This window comes from Eptesicus fuscus, chromosome 2 (genome assembly GCF_027574615.1).
Source record: "Eptesicus fuscus isolate TK198812 chromosome 2, DD_ASM_mEF_20220401, whole genome shotgun sequence".
Classification (NCBI taxonomy): domain Eukaryota; kingdom Metazoa; phylum Chordata; class Mammalia; order Chiroptera; family Vespertilionidae; genus Eptesicus; species Eptesicus fuscus.
In genome coordinates, this window is record NC_072474.1 from 71,253,001 (window position 1) to 71,274,116 (window position 21,116).

General features: G+C 36.1%; 1 protein-coding gene across 1 annotated transcript; it reads right to left on the reverse strand.

Moving 5' to 3' along the window:
* Positions 1-649: 649 nt before the first annotated feature.
* Positions 650-20,645, reverse strand: AFM (afamin). Its single transcript, XM_008160893.3, has 14 exons — positions 20,549-20,645; positions 18,115-18,163; positions 17,677-17,809; positions 16,795-17,006; positions 15,850-15,982; positions 15,150-15,247; positions 14,251-14,380; positions 12,307-12,521; positions 8,579-8,711; positions 6,384-6,481; positions 4,801-4,933; positions 3,224-3,444; positions 1,906-2,038; positions 650-685 (listed from the first exon to the last, which is right to left on the reverse strand). The coding sequence occupies exons 1-14, from the start codon at positions 20,634-20,636 to the stop codon at positions 650-652; spliced, it is 1,812 nt and encodes a 603-aa protein (XP_008159115.2). The 5' UTR covers positions 20,637-20,645.
* Positions 20,646-21,116: the final 471 nt, after the last annotated feature.

Here is a 21,116-nt window from a genome sequence, read left to right on the forward strand (position 1 = left end):
ATTATAGCTTGGGTGATGGAAAATCATTTATATAAAAAATAGCTAATGGTAACTATGTTCTGCCTTTTGTAGATACAAACCTACTCCCTATGGTAGTCAGGTCTCTCTTCCTGGGCATTGAACATCATTTCCATATCTATGCAACATTTTGTTCCTGAAATTTGTATATGAATATTACCTAAAGTGCAGAAGAAAGCGCATCTATATATTTTTTTTTGAAATCACAAGCATTGCTTTTTGTTTATGTAAATGCTGCAGTAAGACTCTTGGAACAGGTTGTCTGGGGCATGTCTGCCATCCCAACCCCTCCTCTCTCTGTCAACATCCAGACATTCGATTGCCTCCCCTTTCTGGTCCAGAGAGCTGAGTGCAACAGCAGAGGCAGAGGAGTGGGTGCCTTGGGAGTATTTAGAAAACTGCTTGGACAGTAAGAAGTGCAGGCTCCAAGGCGGCAATGCCAGCCCACTAGGAGTGGTAGGCGCCCAGAGAAACGTCACAGGTCCAATATCAGGGTCTGATAGTACAAGGCATGTGGGATAAACTAGAAATAGACCTGGCAGCACGAGAGGGGGGAAGCCAGGACAACCAGAGAAGCTACAAATACATTTGGCATTTGATTGAAATGTTACCTTGGTTGTTTTTTTGTTTCTCAAGAAGCCTGGATTTTGGCTGCCAATTTTGGACCCTAAGAGGGGGAAACAGAAATAAATAAGTAAGTAAGTAAATAAGTAAATAAGTAAGTAAGTAAATAAATAAATAAATAAAGGAATTAAAATTTAAGACATTGTTTAAATTTAGAGAAGCATGTTGCCTTGAATTTTGGAAATAAAAATTAAACTATTCACATATTGTACAGGGAGACAGTGAACACTCTTCACATGAATTTGAGTCCAGACACCCCAAACCTATGAACTGCCAGTGAATTTATCCCTCCTTTTACGTGGCCTCAGGTACACAGTCACTCGGTTAGATGCTAGATATTGACTCATGCCTCTAATTATGTTAAGCATCTTTTTAAAAAATCTAATGACTTGTTCCAAAATAAATTTCTCATAGACGAAGCACTCGATGCAAGCACAGAGGGCTCTCAACCGGAATGAAAGCCGTGGGTGAGTGTGTGTGCCGGTGAGTGTGCACGAGTACCGATTGTGCACAAAGTCAGTGTGTGTGTGAATTGTGTGGAAGGCTGGAGTAGAGTTGGTGTCGCTAGGTAAGAAACGGTGAGAAACAATGTTGGAAAATGGTGAAGAAGTACCTCCAAGGAGCCATCACTGGGGCTGCATTCACAAGTACTGAGGATGCCTGGACACCACAGTGAGTCCGTCAGACTGGTCACTGGAGTGAGAAGAAGCAGGACACATGTCCTCTCTTCCCTCGTTCCCTGCTACCCTTACCTCCCACTTCCTCACTTCAAACACATCTATTCTCAACCTAGGGATGTTGGGACAAGGTCAGGAGGGTGAGACAGGCATGCCCTGAAAGACTTCACATACTAATGACCTTCGCATTTGCCTGTGAAGTTGATTAATTTCCTTCCCAAGTCAGTTTGACTATTTATTTTATTAAAATAAGGGGTGATTCAAAACAGAAAAGGGCCAATGGTATAATCCAGGGACAATAATTGCCAACCATCCTTATTTACAGGTGATGAACTGCAGCTCGGTTTAAGACTGGTGGCATCTGAACCCAGGTTTTCCTAACATCTTTTCTTACACCATGTTGTCACCAAGGAGAGTGCCAAAACCCTATCAGTGACAGGCTGCATAGTAGCTGTGTAGCAACTCTGCCCTCAAATATCAGCCTCTGAGACACTGTGGGATGAGTCAGAATCCTATGGGGAGTTCCGTTGCGTTTCATTTGACTAGGAACACCGGCAGAATTTCAGTGGAAAATAAATGTAACTACCTCTTCATTGAAGCAGGCTTCAGGCTCCTCTACTTTGCAGCACTTGTGCACTAGGTTAGTGAACTCTGTAAGCGATGACCGCAGCTCCTCATCTGTAAGTTCAGGCTTTAGCTTCACTAAATTCACAAGAAACCTGTGACCCAAAGATGTCAAATAGAATTAATTAAAAATTTATTTCTTAAGTTCCTCTTCTCCAAAATGCTTGTTATAGTATCATATATCTTGGCAAGGGAGGCATCTCAATTTGAATGAGTATAAAAAGTTAAAATATTCTCACTTTTGAAAGGTCCTCCTGAAATTTTTCTGTTAAACTTATAGGACAACTTTCCATGGTAATATTCTTTATAGGGTTATGTTATAGCAAGATAGTATAAAAAATGTGAACATATATTACGTCTTCATTATCACAGTATTATAGAATATGTGACTACATTTGATTTTCCTAGAAAATTTATTTTCACTCCCCTTGATACAGACATTTCCTAAGTCTAAACACTAGGTCTTATTTCTTGACATTTATAGTATTGCCTAAGAAAATAAAAGTAAGATTCCTGTCACTTTTAGGCCTCTCCATTTTTCAAACACTAAGTGAGATTCTCAGGGCATTCTCTCAAGAAAATTTGATTCATTATAATCCTACTAGAAGCCTGGTGCATGGCATTCGTGCACTGGGGAGGGGGGGTCTACACCCTCTCGCAGTCCAGAACCCCTCAGGGGATGTCCAGCTGCCACCTGGTCTACACCCTCTCGCAGTCCAGAACCCCTCAGGGGATGTCCGACTGCCGCCTAAGCCAGCAGTTGGACATCCCCCAAGGGGTCCTTAGCAATGCTATGGAGGCCAGAGAGGCTCCCACCACCTCCGCTGTGCTTGCCAGCCATGAGCTTGGCTTCTGGCTGAGCAATGCTCCCCTGTGGGAGCACACTGACTACCAGGGGGCAGTTCCTGCATTGAGCATCTTCCCCCTGGTGGTCAGTGTGCATCATAGGAACCGGTCATTCTGCAGTTCCATCGATTTGTATATTAGCCTTTTATTATATAGGATAAGCCTTTCTGCTGGGTATCCTAATTCACTTTCCCAACTCACAGTCTACTGGACACTCCATGCCCACAGCAAAGGAAAAGGCTAGCTAGGTTTCCACGTTAAACAATGCAATCAATATGCTCTGGTATTTTTCTGAGTTAGAGAGACAGGACAGTTTGATGGAAGAAAATGGACTGTAATACTGAAATCACATATCCATTACAATAAACCTTCCCATTAACACACGATGTGTCTTCCCGCTGCAGAAAAAGATGAGTGGAAGAGAGTGGTAGTACCTGTTTTTCTTTCTCTGGAGCTCCTCCTTATGTGCCTGACACAAGTCTGTGTGAAACGTGAATAAACCTTGAGAGGCAGGTGGAGGCACATATGTTTTATCGGCTTCCAGGGCCTCAAAGCAGTGCCTTCTGAAGGCAAAGTTGGTTTTACAACAGTGGTCCACGGCAGGGTTGATGGTTCGATTCTTTACTCCACATATCTCTCCAATAACTAAATCCACCTGTACCAATGAAAGTTGGAACTCAGATAGGACTTTAAAACTTGAGTGGTGCTCTGAAGTATGGTTAAGTGAATCATTAGATTATTATATGTTCACTGTTAACTTTACTCAGAAAAACCCATGCACCCATAACATGACACTATGTACACAGAAAAGTAGGAGCTGGGGCCCTAAGTGGCATTACATATAACAACATTTCAAGCCATAGCAATTTAAATGCCTAGAGATAGATTTCTTGTTATCACATATACAAATTTGTGACTGTTAGCTACAAACAGCTAAGTGACAGTGGCAGCCAAACACTGTGGCCCTTAGATTTATATCTCTCCTGGGATATGTCCCAGGGTACTGTTCAACCCAACCCTAAAATACACCCAACTTGCAGTGGGGGGTTGGTAGGGGCAGGGAAACAGCAATTCCCTGACTGACCTGGTGGGCAAGAAGGATAATTTGTAACATTGCTTAAAATGATAAGGTTTCTTATATCATTCTGAAACATTATTGTGATTCCTAAAACATTTGTCCTAACAAATTACTTCTATATAAATAAGAGGTAAGGAAGATGATTTGGAGAACTCCAAGAAAATATTTAAGACATTCTCTTTTTCTTCTTATGATTTTGATTCAGTGAGTCAAAAAGAAAACTTGACATTCCTTGCTTAACAATGTTGAAAACAATGAAGAGAGGAAACACATAATTGCTATAAAGCAATGAGGACAAATACAGGGTGTCCCCAAAACATGTATACACACTTTAATAGCTGATGGATCAATACCTGTTTCTTTCTTTTCAGCCAGACTAAGCTTTGAACAAAGGAAATTAATCCTAAAATGCTACTGGAAGTTTGAAAATGCAGTTGAAGTACAAATACTGCCTTTATAATTATTCAGTGTGTATAAAAATGTAGACACACTATGACAACTGATAACTCACTTAATTTTCACTCCTTTTCTGGTTTAACTGATTTGAAATAATGGGTGAAGCCAGACTAAGCTTTGAAAAAATACATTTTTATGGGGACACATAAAAGGTAAAGTTTATGGTACAAAACTGGCAAGGGTTGGCAAATTGAGGGTGTACAAATACCAAACACAATGATTCTTGATGTTTGTGATTTCATTGTTGTGCGTTTTCAGCAGTGCCTGGGCCAAAACGGTCATCAATTTGAAGACAATTGACATTGACAAAACAAAATAATTCATTTCTGTAGATACCTTTAAATTTTGAAAATGAGCTATATGTTAATAAACACTGACTTTATCATCACTCAAAGTGTGTATATATTTTTGGGACATTATGACTATAGGTATTGGTTTTGTTTGGTAGGAATACTCAGGTACATGGGCCATGCTCACCAAATTATCGGCGCAGGCAAACTCTTCACTCAGAGTGCAGCAGGTGAGTAAAGCTGTCACCATTTCCTCGCCAAGGAAGGTCAGTTCGTCAGTGGAGAGCTGAGGGGCTATCTTTGTGAATTTGATAAAGTAGCTGAAAGAACATTTGTCTGTTTGGTTCTGAACGAAGCAGATACCCTTTTCCCTTGACTCACTACTTGAAACCCCAACACTTTAGGCTACAAACAGTCAATGTGCTAGTAAGGACAATGTGAACCTCAGCTCTCTCATAAAAAGGTAGAGAACTGTCTCTTCACCCTGTTTTCCTGCACCCTGCCTTCTAGATCTCTGTATTTTGGCTTCCTTCTGATTTCACAGTGATCTCAGAAACAGGAAGGTTTGCCCTTCCTGTTTTACCTGTGATATGAGGAGCTCCTTGGCAGCAAATACCTTGGCTAGAATGTAAAATTCTGCTTGAAATCCCTTGCATGGTAATAAATATTGTAAAAGGGAGACTTTAATAAATACAAGTGGAAAAGGATAAACTGGAATGAAAGAAACTTAGATCTTTAATGGGCTGAGTGACTTCCCAGCAAACAGCCAGATTGCAGAAATAGTTAAAACATATTTTGGTTGGACAGTCTGCTCAGTGTAACCTTGACTCCGGATCCAGTTTTGTTAATCAGTTTATGGTGATCATTATACCCCACATATGAGTGAGATCATGTGATATTTATCTTTCTCTGACTGGCTTATTTCACTTAGCATAATGCTCTCCAGTTCCATCCAGACTATTGCAAATGGTAAAAGTTCCTTCTTTTTTGCAGCCTGGTAGTATTCCATTGTGTAGATGTACCACAGTTTTTTAATCTACTCATCTGCTGATGGGCACGTAGGTTGTTTCCAAAGTATGCATACATATTAGCATGACCAATGGACAGTGACACTGAGGCAGTGGGAGCTTGCCCTCAGGGTTGAGTGGCGGGGGGGTGTTAATCAGGAAAAAAAGGAGACATGTAATACTTTAAACAAACAAAAAAACGTATTTTTAAGTGTTTTGTTTTGATTTGAAGATGTTTGGTTTCAACACACACGAGATTACTATGGTAATTAATTAAGAAAATCCAGAATAAACTGCATATTATCCATGAATGTTCACCAGAGCACTAGAAAATAAATATTAAAACTTTAAGCAAATCCATAGTTATTTCTACAAACTTAGTAAGATGGGCTTAAATCCTGGCATGCCATCCTTTCCTTGGGAAATTGTAATCACTTAAAGTTTACTTCACCTCACCCTCACCTCCAAATGTGGAAGAATCCAGAAATTCTGGGTTGAGAGTAGGAAAGACAAGTCCAAACAAAAACTAAAGCATTATAGAATCAGTTTCTCCAGAATCCTGTATTTCTTTAATTTCTAACCTCCTTCCTGATAAGAGCTTACTATGCTAACTCAATGTACATTCCTGACTTTATGGTTTTATTCTTTCCCAGAGTTTATGAATTCACCATAACTGAACGACTGAACTAAAATATTGACACTTGGTGGCTCTCTTTATTTTATCCTGGTCACAAGTGTTAACCGACTTGTCCAAACAACTTACTGGTATTTCAAATCGTCTTTCCCCAAATTCTGGAAATGTTCACATTCTCGTTGTACTATTTTGAGGCTTTTCTCAGTTGTTTTGTTGAATTTGTTTTCCTGAAAATAAAAACAATATGTTTATGAATATTTTATCTAAAATTTAATCATAAACTTCACATCAAGTTGTCAAATAGCTTTTTAAATTTATATACTATTTTCAAACCATTATTAGCTTATATTACTCACTAAATCAAGGGTAGTTTTCTGTATATGTGTGTGTAAAAATTTGTATCTCAATCAATCATAGTTATACTTTATATATAGTAATATACTTTTTTTGCTTAAATATGAAAGTCCAAATTTTTTATCATAATTTTGTACATTTCTTAGCTTACCAGTTTACAAAGTATAATTCAAATGTCATGGTGACAAGGATTATATTCTATTCTCACTTTGAAGTAGACAGATCAGTTGTTAATCTGTTTTTACGTAATGGAAACTGACCTTGTGAAATAGTGACTTGCCCAGAATGACCCAGCTAATAAGTACTGCTAAAGAATATTTTAAGTCCCATTTACTTTTATTTTATACCTTCTTTTTCATCAGCTCATGTTGGAAATTAGAACCTCCAATAGTTGTCTTCAAATACTTTATAAACTCTCTCTCTCATGAGGCATAAAATTAGACACTTACTGAGTCAACACCAGAGAGAAAACTATACACCAGTGGGTAGATGCTGTGGGACAAATTGTGTCTCCATGTAAAGTAAAAAAATTATAGTAGTATGATTCATTTAAGGATCAGAAAAAGACCTCCTCATTAGGGACAGTGGTAGAGCTGTACTGAAACTCAAGTCTTCTTACTTCATTGCTCAAATATAAATGAATATAAACTGGCTTTTTGGCAAGTGGAATAAATTTTTTAAATAAACCAAAAACAGCATATATCAAATGAATAAGAAATAAATCATAAATTTCAAATAATTTTTATAATACAAAAAGAGTATATATATATATGAGTTGATATTAAAAACATGAATTTCAATAGGAAAATGGGTAACTAACATGAACAAATTGTTTATATAAAACTTATAATTACTATAGCTAAAATTATATGGGAAAAGCTTAATTTCATTTAAAAAACCAAAGGTTTGCTTAAAATATATTCACTATTTTTTATATATAAATCTAGTAAAGTTCATTTTTGTGTGCAACATTGGTGAAGGTGAGAGTAAAATGAGCATTTTTAAGTATTCTTGTAGGACTATATGTTGGTAAAAACTTTCTAGAAATTAACTAAGTCATTTGTATTAAATTTTTATGTCTACATATTTAACCTAATAATTTCCCTTCTAAGGGAAATAATCTATTTTAAGAAAATAATTAATAATAAATATTAATAAAAATGAGTACAGAGATATTTCAGGTTTGCTTATGAGATTAAAAACAACCTAATAACTAAACATCCAAAATGCCCAACGTAGTAGAAAAGCAGTTAAGTAAATTAGTATGATGGTATACCTCTGTTTAAAGAAAAGTAGATTTTAAATTCCATTTAATGACATAAAATTTTCTATAACACTAAATAAAAACCACATCCAAAAATTCTATCAGAAATATTATTCTAATCTTATTTTGAAACACACTTATATACAGGGTGGGCAAAAGTAGGTTTGAGTGCACAAAACACAGGTTATTCTTGTCTTATTATTTATTAATTATTGTATTATTTTCCATATGAACAACTACAAACTATACTTTTGCCCCACCCTGTGTAAGAATATTTTAATTCAAAAGATGAAAGAAAATGTTAATTATAGCTATTTCTTGGTGACAGAATCAGAAACTTTTTATATTTTTCTTTGTAACTTATGGTACTTTTTGAATTCTCTTTAATAATCATTTATTACATTTGCAATCATAAAAATATTCAATATGATTCAATAAGATACAGAGTACATAAATAAAAATACAAATGTAAAATGTTTAATGGGAAGTTTGTTTATCAACGCACAGGATTAATAGTTCAAAATATTATACATAACCCAATGATTTTGGTCTTCCTAGTGGTCATCTTGCACTGAATTCAAAGTAGACTCAGATTGGTCAATCACATTTTCTAGCCCCTAGACTAAATTAAAACTTTGATATCAATTTTTATATGTTTGTTGTTTTGATTTGTGGGTTTTGTTTATTCCCACGGAATGGAACCTACCACATTACTGTAACAGTCTGAAGGGTTTTCTGCATTGCAACACTCTTTCAGGAGGTCATCATACACTCTAGCAATTCTTAAAAGCTCAGGTGTAGACAGTTCTTGATGTCTCCTTGAGTATTCATAAAGAAACCTGTGATGTATAAAGTATCTTGTATATTAGAACTCAGAGAATGAGCAAAACACCAAATCCTGCTATCTTTTAGTCTAGTCAGATCTAATATAAGTCTGCTCTCAATGCTATGCCTTCTCTGGTTTGGTCAGGGAGTGATTTAAGAGGGCAATATAACTACAGGCGATCATTTTACCTAAATTCTCTATATATAATGATTTAAACTAACAATGCTTTTACTTAGAGGATAGAATTGTTAGAGCTATTTAGAATTAATTATTAAGATTATTTAATTAATAAAGTGTCAGAAATAGTATATCATACCACCAATATTTGAGAAAATACAGATCAGGTATAATTCTGCTGGGAAATGCATTCAGATTTTCAACTAAATACAGTTATAGATATACTTAGTCCTCAAGATAAGTACTATTTTATAGCTGAGGAAACTAAGTCTCTGACCAGTTAAGCACCTTGCTATTAATGGAAGAATAGAATTTGAACCTAGTTTCCATGTGATGCCCACTTAATTCTTCTTTAAACTATAAAACTCTCTTCTTAAACTCTTCTCAAGAGAACTCTTCTCTAAGTACTCATCTGTGCTATTTACAATCTTCACCTTAAGAAAACATTACCCATTCAAAATAAATTAAAATGGTCTTTCCGCCCTAGCCTGTTTGGCTCAGTGGATAGAGAATCAGCCTGTGGACTGAAGAGTCCCAGGTTCAATTCTGGTCAAGGACAGGTACCTAGGTTGCCAACTCCTCCTTGGGGCAGGCGCTGGCCAGGGTGTGTGCAGGAGGCAACCAATTGATGTGTTTCTCTCACATCAATATTGCTCTCTGTCTTTCCCTCTCTCTTTCACTCTCTCTAAAAATCAATAGAAAAATCTCCTCAGGTAACGATTTAAATAATCTTATCTAATAAAAGAATAACATACAAATTGACTATCACTCCAACACACAAGATGGCTGCCCCTATGTGATCAAAGATAGCTGCTCCCATGTGGACACAAGATGGCTGCCACAAGATGGCCAGCGGGGGAGGGCAGTTGGGAGGGACCAGGCCTGCAAGGGAGGGCAGTTGGGGGTGATCAAGCCTGCAGGAGAAGATAGTTAGGGGTGACCAGACCGGCAGAGGAGGGAAGTTGGGGGCGACCGGGCCTGCAGAGAAGGACAGTTGGGGGGACCCAGGCCTTCAGGGGAGGGCAGTTAGGGGTGACCAGGCTGACAGGGAAGCAGTTAGGCATCAATCAGGCTGGCAGGGGAGTGGTTAGGGGGTGATCAGGCTGGCAGAGGAGTGGTTGGGGCAATCAGGAAGGCAGGCAGGCGAGCAGTTGGGAGCCAGCAGTCCTGGATTGTGAGAGGGATGTCTGACTGCCAGATCCCTACTGGGATCAGGCCTAAACGGGCAGTCAGACATCCCTCGAGGTGTCCCAGATTGGAGAGGGTGCAGGCTGGGCTGAGGGACACACACCCCCATGCACGAATTTTGTGCACCGGGCCTCTAGTAATAATAATAATGGTCTTCCATGTTTTTTGAGAGCAGTACCTCACAAGAATTTTTGAAGTCCAAGGAACAATTTTTAACCCTTTTGTTTTGCAGCCTTTGGTTGTCTTGATTCATCTTGGTTTATCTGACATCTTCTTTCCTTTTCCATCTGCCTTCTCAGTCCCATTTGTAGGATATATTCCTATCCCCTAAAGCAGAGGTGATTATCCCTCAGAGAACTAAGGGCTCCCTTTAATATCTGACATAAGTCATGGACCTTTCCACAAGAATAAAATTACATCTAAAATACCAACAAAATGTTGCAAACAAAAACCCTTAGAATCCTACCCTAGCTTGGCAGATCCATTGAAGTCTTGCGTCAAACATTCACACCCAGAAAGACTGCACTTTAAATCTCTATTTCTGACTTAACATGCTCATTGTTGCTCTATCATTTCTCCCTACACTTCAAACACTATCTATGTTGTAATAGTGATGATGATGATGATGATGATGATGATGATGATGAAGATCATGATGATGATAAAAATTGCTTGCCTTTAGTAAGTGCTTGTGCCAGTCTCAAGTGAAATGCATTACATCTATCATTTGGTTGACTTTAATTTGACTTAGCACCATGACTTGTGAGAAGCAATAGATCACAGTGGTTATAACAACAGGAGTCTGGAGTCAGACTACTTGCATCCTGGCTCTACTGCATATTAGCTATGTGACTTTAAAGCAAGTTACTTCACCTCTGTGCTTCAGTTTCCTTGCTTGTAAAATGAGAATAATAAAATATTTTAACCTCAGAGGGTTGTTTTGAAATATATATATGATAATAGGTGAGAAGCACTTAAAATTTGCTAAATATTCAATAGCCTATATCTTCAGTCCAGGCCTCCTTCCAGAGCTCCAGGTTGTCATGCAAAATTTTCTCTTGACAGTTCCAATTAATTATTCTACAGGCACCTCACAGTCAATGTGCATAGATTCAAATATACTATTATACTCCCTAAACCTGCTTCTTCACCATACTTTCCATCTCGTTGAATCTGAAAACTACTTACCCCACCACCTAAGCCCCAAACTGGGATTCATTCCAGATGAAGTTTATAAAAAACAAGTGATTTTGTCCTTCCTTATTCTTTAATAAAAATCCTTCAGTGACATCTCGTTACTTAGCATGCCTGCATGATCTGACCCCTTTCACTTCTTACTACCCTGTCTCTCTCCGCAGATACCCTATTCATAGCCACATATACACCAAGTGGTTTTATAATTCAACACATGCTCTACCCCCTGGATTACCAAAATTTCCTCAAGAACTTCCTTCTGATCAAGCTTTTCCAGCAGCCTCAAGTTCAATTGACCACTTCCTTCTTCTCTGCCCTCACATTACTTAGCATATAGTGCAAGAAATAAAGAACATTTCTTGCACTCATTTATATGTCTGTCTCTTCTCACATTATACTCCCTATTGATGAAAGCTTACTGGAGATATAGAAACCTTATAGTAAACCTAGTAAAGCTCCTGAATTATATTTCATTATCAATAAACTTTGAATGAATGAATGAATATTCCATAAATTTTATAGATGGTGAATTAAAGCAAAGAAAGGTTAACTTATCCCAGTGACTCAATCAGGATTCATATCTTGTCCCTTTGGTTCCAAGTCCACTATTTTTGCCTTGAATAGATGGGGTGGCATCCATGACAGTTAAGCCCACAACCTTCTGGAGTCAAATCCTTACTCTGTCATTTTTTTAGCTGTGAATTTGGGGCAAGTTACTGAGCTTCTCTGTACCTCATCTGAAAACATGGCGGGGGGGAATCATTTATTTTACATGACCTTATAAGAATTGAAATAGATAATCTATATAAAGTATTTAGCCCATTGTCTGGCACATATTAAGTACTCGATAAATGTTAGCCATCACTATAAAAACACAGTGGCATTTTCTTAAAATTGTGAAAATATCACAATCTGTAGCCATGATTTTTAAAAATTATATCATACCCAATGATTTAAATGGTGCCCATTCTTTCCACCCAAATTAGCCAAAATAGGTCAAATCATAAGTTTCTGTTTGCCTTATAAATTTCAATATGGAGTTACATTACTTATCCATGAAGGTATCTTGGTCAGCATTTCGTTCTTCACACACATTTTTATTTTCAGTAAATGTTTCTTCTTTTAGAGATAAATCCTTTGGCTTGTCATCGTTATTCATGTTAATTATGCACTCGCCACGCTCTGGTATTTTCTTTCTACAGCACTCTTTAATTTTGCTAGAGATAGAATCTTGTTTTGAACAAATATGGCTCATAACCTTGCTCTGTAAGAATGAGAAATGAATTTATTTTCCCAACTTTGTTGGGGCTGTATTTTCCTTCATAATGAAATGCAAAGTCAACCATGAGCATAGCATCTGAAATTGCTTCATTTTGATGGGTATAATTTGTTTAAATTTTGTATTAATTTAATACACATGAAGTATCATATTAAAACAAGCTTTTTACTCAAGATTTTAGATGATATGACTATGAAAAGTAAACTCTATTATATAAGTTCACATTTATTGATAAATAGTGATAATTTAAATACTTTACTCCTACTTCTCTAGTATATTGGCATTTTAAATTCTACATGTTGCTTCTTTCCCATAAGAGTTTACCTGTGCTTCAATGAGGGCCACCCAAGATATTACTTTAATACTTATAATTCTAGATTTCTTCCTTGTGGCCTAAAACTACACTGCCAAACACATACTAGAAACTCAATAAACATTTGGTAAGTGAAAGAAAGAATGGTAAACAAATGAACCACTATAGTAACTACCAGATGAAGACTTCTGAAACATAAGAAACCATTCTACTCATTGTTGTTCTTTTCTGATGGATACTATTAATTTGAAGCTGTTCAAATTATCAAATAATGTACAAAATAGAAAAACCTACTCTAGTCTCTCTCCCTGTCCCTCATCCCAATTCTGATCTCCACATAAAGCTATGGAAATAAGACAGAGGATGAGGTTATCTTATTTATACATTAGTTGGATAATTTTTTACAAGCTGATCTGGCCCCTAGTTCCTTCTCTAGACTCTCCAGAATGAGGCTGCACATTGTTTCTACTCTCTATTGCAGTTCACATGTACTTCATTGAGTTCCATGAAAACACCAGGCCATTCCAGAGCTCTCTGACTTTGCTGAAGCTCTTCCTCCTGCCTAGAATCTTTTTCTGATGCTTACTGAGGGTGAAGAATAGGATGCAGCTCTGGGTTGAGGTGAGAAGTGGAATGGGGGTTGGAATCATGTTTTCCATAAACTACATAGAACCAGAGAGCCAGTCTTTGCAAACATGCACACATCTCACCTAAGGCCATTATCATTCAAGGCAACACATATCTTATTGTCTGGAATTCATTTCTATTTTGAATGAACTATAATTCAATTTCTCTTATTTCTCTATAAAGGCATCAATGAAGATATTAAGGATATAATATGATCCCTTTGTCTCAGCTCCAAACTTCATAGAAAAATCTTCAATTATATCTTAGTTCAGTACATTATACTTACTATTATAAAATCCACATGCCCATAAACAAACAATATAAAAATAAGTAGCTAATGAGAGAGAGAAAAACATTGCTGTGAGAGAGAAACATTGATCAGATCAAACCCGCAACCCAGATATGTGCCCTGACCAGGAATTGGTGCTCCAACCAACTGCATCACCTAGTCAGGGTAGAATTTGCAATATTAAAGAATACTTTAATCTGGTGTTAATGAATGTTCACAAGTATATTTATAAAGTTTTATGTCAAACACATTTAGCCATATAAAATAAAATCTGCTAAAACAATCCCATGTATTAAAAAATGTTTTTTTGGGGGGCATATATTTTTACATTTTACTTTTTTATTATACTTATTTTATGTTTTTATTCAACAATATATTAACATTCTCATTTCATTATGATAAAGTAGCCACACATTAGTGCAACTTTAAGTTTAAAAAATGACTGTAAAAATCACTATCTTTACTTGCTTTTAGAGAATATTTACCCTGCCACGGATGCACTGCACAGCATCCCCTTCACAGCATCCATCATACTTAGAAGAAACATCTTCTAGAATGGAGGTAAGTTCTTCAAATTCAATCTTGGGGAATTTTTGACTAAGGATAGCAATGTATCTGGAAAGAGAATTGATAAATCACTAAAACATCTTGAATAGCAAATAAGACAAGAGGGAGTTATTTGATGATACAGAATATGTAGCTGCAGAAAAAGTATTGGTACCCTTGTTTTTTCACAGAAGTCTTTACCAAATAGTTGTTTATCCATTGCATGACCTGCATGATAACTTTGAAAATTCTAGGCTTATAGTTGAGTCCTATATCAGGACTGAGTATAAAACAAAATTACCTGAGAGATGTGCTCTCTCCCATCATTTTTACAGCAAAACTCATCTTGTTAGGACCACCGCTTCCAGTTGTGAGCCCATGGTTAGCATAGGTAACCCATCACAGACCACTCTCCTGCTAATCTACTTGAAATCTCAGTTTTCTCAAAGCATTGAACTAGCACCATTACTAATTGGTTAGGACAAGCAATTGAGATAAAAATGTATCCATATAAAGTAATCTTCTATTTATCAAGGTCAAAGATAGGTAGATATGTCATATTAAAGCACTTGGAGGTTTTAGTTTCTAATTGGTAGCTCTCAGACCAATTCAGATTCTCAACTAACCATAAAATATCTTAGAACTAGCCCTCTCTCATTCTGGGCTCTCCCCACCTCCCAAGTCTTTATTCATCCCAACATAATGTCCCGGTCCTGAGTTATCCACATAGACTGAGGAACTAAGGAGAGTATAAATAAAAAAGTCATCAACAATTTAACAAAAATGGGGCAAAGACAAAAAATACAAGTAGAGATAAGATACGTATAATAACACTCACATAGATTTTAAGACTTTCGGTCCAAATTTCAAAAATGCCCCACACACATTTTTTTGAAAAGAAGAGAATGCTTTTAAGTATTGTATGGCAGGTACTGCCTGAAGAAGAAAAAGAAAGTTCCTTTGAAGCAAGAGCAAAATTCTCTTATCTCTTAACTACATGTTAACCAAATTATTCCAAAACTTGCTCAGAAATTTTAAAAATATCTATGAGATTTTTATTGTAATAAATTTACATATCAGAAGAAATACTCATTTGTGACACTTTAGAAAGGTGAGGCCAGTCTTTCTGATAACTACATTGCACTTGGTGAGAAGGTGAGTCATACTGTGCACTATGATCTTCTTCATCTTTACTGGGATGAACCCATGTTTGGGTTAGCTAAGAGAAATCTTGCTAAGGATAGAGATAAAATGTCAAACTTTACCCTGAATAGTTATTCACTAGAGCTTTCTTGCAATTTACAAGTAAGACAAAGCCAGAAGAGAGACCCTGGAAGTGGGTATTTGTCTGTCAAGGGTCTCAGGAAATAAGGACTTTTAGATCAGAGCAAGTGGTCAATGGGTTGAAAACCGGTGAAAGTAGGAAGAGAACGGTTATAAATGGTAAACAACTCTTTTGCTATAATTTAATTTTCAATAAAGATCTACTGCATTGGGTGACTCCTTATCCTTATCTAGGAAATAAATGGAATTCTTACCTTTGTTCTAAAGCAGTTAGCTTTGTCTTGTTCTTCACAACATGTTTTAGCCATCTCCTCAAAATGAGACATGGCTGTTAGAAGTGTGGGGGTGAAAACAAAGGGATTCCTTCTGGAAACTTCATAGATATAGCTATAAAAGAAAAAATAGAAAAGGAAAGAAATGAAAGAATGATAAAATAGAGAGGGAACAAGAGAAGGGAAAGGAATGATAGAAAAAGACAAGGAGATCAAAGTGTGAAAATGAAAGTATAAGAAAGGATTTCCCATTAGAGAAATCTTCAATATAAGGCAGTGCTATCCAGTCTCCAATAAAAGATTTTACAGTCTTATCATTGAATTTCCAACTCTAAAATGAGATTGATGATTGATGATTGCAGTTACAATCCTGCACACTGAGATATAGCTATTGCCCTTCCTTCCTATGCTGCCAAATGGTCGGCATCTCTCCCTTCCATGTTTAAAGAATAGCTACCTAGACACACTCCATCTGAGATTCAGGAATCAGATTCACTTATGTTCAAACAGACTTGTGATTTAGGTTTCAGTGAGTATACAGGAAAAGTCTCTGTTCCTGTAATTACTGTACTACTGAAAACAGATTTTTGCTAAACAGTTACTGATTTCATCTTTATTCTCAGTAAAAGCTGTACCTTCCCTTGGATGGCAATATTATTTCCTCCACTAGCAATTTTTCACCATGCACATACTTCCGTTCTAGGACTTACCACAGTAGAAAATACACATCATTCATGAAAGGATCTTGAAAGCAGGTTTCATATCTTATGTTTATATTCTCAACACTGAACACAGAATCTGACACACAATAAACACTGAATGAATTAATCACTCAATGAGCACCACTATATTCCTTTGAAATAGATATTAGGTATTCTTTAGCCTAAGGATATTTCTTCAATTAGATCATTTTTCTATTAAACTTACTTGCTTAGAAAAGATTCACTGTTATTTTTATAAGCCTGGCATTTCACTTCAGGATCCAGAGTAGGGAGAGGAGGTAGAAATTCTACATCAGCTTTCTTATTATGGAAGAAACAGAGTCTTCTTTCAAAGTCAACCTTATTACAGCAGTGTGAAAAGTTGTGCTTTTGTGGTACCCCCTCCATAGCACATATTGCTTCTAGTAAAGCATCATTCTGGACAACAGAGAAGAAAAAGACACTTTTCATTCAGTGTATAGTTTCTCAACATTTTGAAATTATGCAATGATTAGTGAGCATCACCCTTTAAGGAAAATATTGCAATTTTCCCAACATCAGCAGCTGAGGATCTTGACCCACACCTTTGAAAACCATCCCTTTGGCAAACTTTCAGGAAACTTTTTCTATCCTATCCTCAGGCTCTCTAACCTCGTACTTTTCCTTTGCTGCTTATATATCCCTTGCATAACAGTGTTTTTCCTCCTCTCCCAAGGTGATGAGGTCAGAGTGTGAGTGTATTGATAAAGTATTTAATAGAGGTGTTTAGTAATACTTTTTTAGCGATGCAGATGGTGATTTTGTGCGGGAAAGGTAGAATACACATTGAGAGAGGCAGGAAAAGAGGGTACTTCCGTACGTCTGTGAGCTTTGCCAGGCTCTGGTTGCCCTGTAACTGTATGTATAGAGCATGGACTGGGAGCTCATGATCAAGTCCTCCTGTGCATTATAATACAGAATTGCATCTCTTCTAGGAAACTGCCTTATCCTAAATACCAGTCAAAATAAAATGAGGGCACATAGTATCTTTCTTTTTAAATTTTCAAGCCAAAAATTCTATGTTGACAAATAATCTTATTTATTTATGAAATGGAAACAAGTTACTTACAGGTAATTTTGAACACTGAGGGAGTTTCAAGTTGGCCAAGCATTGATCTCTGTATTCCATCATGGCTTTTGCCAACATTTCTACTTCCTCAAAGGATGCCTCCTGAACATATTGAGCAAATGAAATGATGGTGCTGCAACAGTCCACACAGAGCGCACAGTGATTACCTGCAGAATTTCCATGTATGTCCAACAAACTCATAGAAACATCCACTTGTTGACTAACCTCAGGAAATTATCAAAGTGTGAGGCTACAAATTGTACAACTTCTTGACAATTCAATTACCTCATCTGAATTTTATGATTAATACTATATTTACATTTTTATATAGTTTCTATTTAATTAAATTACTTTTAAGAAGCATTAACAGTTCTGGAATATATCAGATTAGATTATGATAAACACCATCATCATCAAAAAGACTTTAGAGAAACTCACATATAGCCAACATTGTCCTCTATAAATTTCTGGGTAATATTAAAATCATCTGAAAAGCAAAGATATTAAAATTATGAAATATCCTGATATTTTTAACAGTTTCCCAATAACTATATAGATTATTTAAATTCACTAAGTATAAAAGAGAGAACTAATGGTAGAAAATATTTTGGTATATTTAACAAGAATAAAAAAGTCATAAGAACCAAATATGGGATCTTAATCACAGCTGATTGTGTGTTCAAGATACATTCATTAAATTGAATTGACTTTGAATTAATCTCAAACTGACCAGACTAGATTTGCCATTGATGGCTCCCCAGTCACAAATGTCAAATACAAGCACCACTTCTTCTATGTTAAGTATTTATCATGTAAGACTATAAAAGTATTGTGAAGGTAAACTGATAGGTGATGTAATATTACAATAGAGACAAACAAGTGCTGCCATGGCATGCTGATGGTCAGTAGGGTTTACAGTGCTAGCCAGACATACTTATTTAGGTGACCTCTGGACTAGTCTTAGATCATTGATTCCCTCCCAATGAGCATAATCCAAGCACATTTATATTTGTCCACAACGACTACTTTTATAGAGTCCTTACTTTTACAAAATATTGAGCTATACATTATGAGGCAACCAATGATGACCTACCCTTGGACATCAGGTTCCTAAGTACTCTCACAGTACAAGTGACTCATGAACATGATTATGTATAATGCAATTTAAAATGTATATGGCAGCATACTGGTTAGACAAACATATACTTTACAAAGCATTCCCCCCAATATTTCCAGTACCCACCTGACACCATACAGTTACTACAATATTATTGAATATTTTCCCTATGCTGCAGTTTACATCCCCATGACTATTTTGTAACTACCCATTTGTACTTCTTAATCCCATTATACTGTACACCTGAAACTAATACAAAATGATATTGAATGTAAACTATAATTGAAAAATAAAAATAATAAAAATAAAATGTATATGACATTCTAAAATAAGGTGGGTAAGTATCTAACAGGCATGCTTTATGATCCCTGGGTGAGGAACTAGAAATGGATTATGGGAGGAGTGACATATAAGTCGAATCTTAAAAAAATGTATAATATTTCAGCTAACAGAAAAATAAGGAGACTCATCTTTCTGTGTGAGTAAAAGCACAAATGTGAGATATTTTGGTATGTCTTTAGGGAAAGTCAATTAATCCACTTTGATGAGAACATGGGCGATAAAGAAGAAGAAGAATGGAACCTAAAATAGAAAGGACCTGGGTCCAGACTATGGGGGTCTTGCATAGAAAGCTGGGATTTGGGGCTTAAATTGGAAGCCATAAAGAGCCATTGAAATGTTTATCTGAAATTATTATTTCTCTATTCTATATGCTAAGAAATATCAGCTGAGATCTCCCACAGTGCCTGATAAATAGAAAGTGACAAGAACTATGTCAAATAGATGGATAGAAGAGTGAATGAGTGGATAGAAAAATGCAAAAACAAACAAAAAATACCAAAAATAGCAAAACCACCAGGAGATTTTTATTGAGAAATCAATAGGACATTGATTTTAGTAGGATAATGGAAATACAAAGGAAAACATAGGTGCAAAAGATATCAGAGACAAAAATCAATAGCATTTTGAACAAGTTGTTACAAGGGACAAATGACAATGAAAACTCAAGAATAATCACTCTTGTTCAAGCCTTGTGACTGGGTCTCACTGCCAGGCACTGTGGGCTATCAAATTGAGTAAGACACAATCCTCATCTTCAGGCCATTATGTACATTATGTGGCAATCAAAACACTTACTGCATCTTTGTGCAAATTACAAAAAGGTACTCCTTTCAGGCCAGATAAATTACAACCAGACACCTCCTCTGATCAGATGAAGTTCAAAATTTTCCCCTTTGGGTAGAAGAAATATAAAAGTCACCCTTTCCTCCAAAAGGGCACTCCTTGGCCATGTTTGTGAGAAGGGGGATGTTCAAGTTTGGGGAGATTTAGAAACTATATAGTTGGAAGAAACAGGGTCCAGCATACTTTAAAGAAATGTTTTACCCTGTTGGAGAGATATTGAACAACTGAAGGTTCCAGAAAAATCCCAACTCAAATCTAGTGTTCACTGTTACTATACACTATCCACATTTGTGAGAAATATGAATATTTTCAAATCCAAATTATATCTCCCAGCAATACTTTCTATACTAACATAAGACTAGGTTTCTGTCTGTAGAATGGGTACTATGATCACCAAAATACAAAATCTGGAATAGTTCAGGATATCCAATCAGCATATACAAACTAACAGGGGCAGGGGAGAGAAAAAAAGAACACAAATAAAAATTAAGTTGAAAGAATACAGGTTAAAAAAATAGAAATTACCCCAACTTAGTCATTCCTTAGCTGATATACAAGTAAATTTCTTACCAACATCTTGAGGCTTTGTGGGCAAGTTTAGGCATTTAGTCAAAAAGAACAAGAAAATAACAAAACCGGTAAGTTTTAACTGTTTCATTTCTTTAGAAATCACGATATTCACAAAGGAAAGTAATGTGATTGAGGAAAATCAAGTTTTTATATTATCCTTTGACACTACTAGTAAAAAAGTAACCTGTTTAACCTATTTCTCACATACCTCATATTTGATTGTTACTTGATCACACTGCAGAATGTTTGCTAATTATTAACTAGGAAAAAATTATCTGTGTTTTACTGGGAAAAGAATCTATTGAGTTAGAAAAAAGTCCATAGGGTAAGTATGCACAATACCTAATCAAATAGATAACCGAAAAAAAAAATTGAAATATTGCAAATGCTAAGAAAATAAGGACTAAAATAAATAATTCACCAAACACAACTAGAGAAATGTTAAATTTTGCTGGTAATCAAAGGAAGTCAAATTTAACAATAATAATTTTTATACCTGATAGAATTAAGAAAAATAAAACAATTAAAATATTCTGGTAAACATATAGCAAAACAGGTACCCATACAT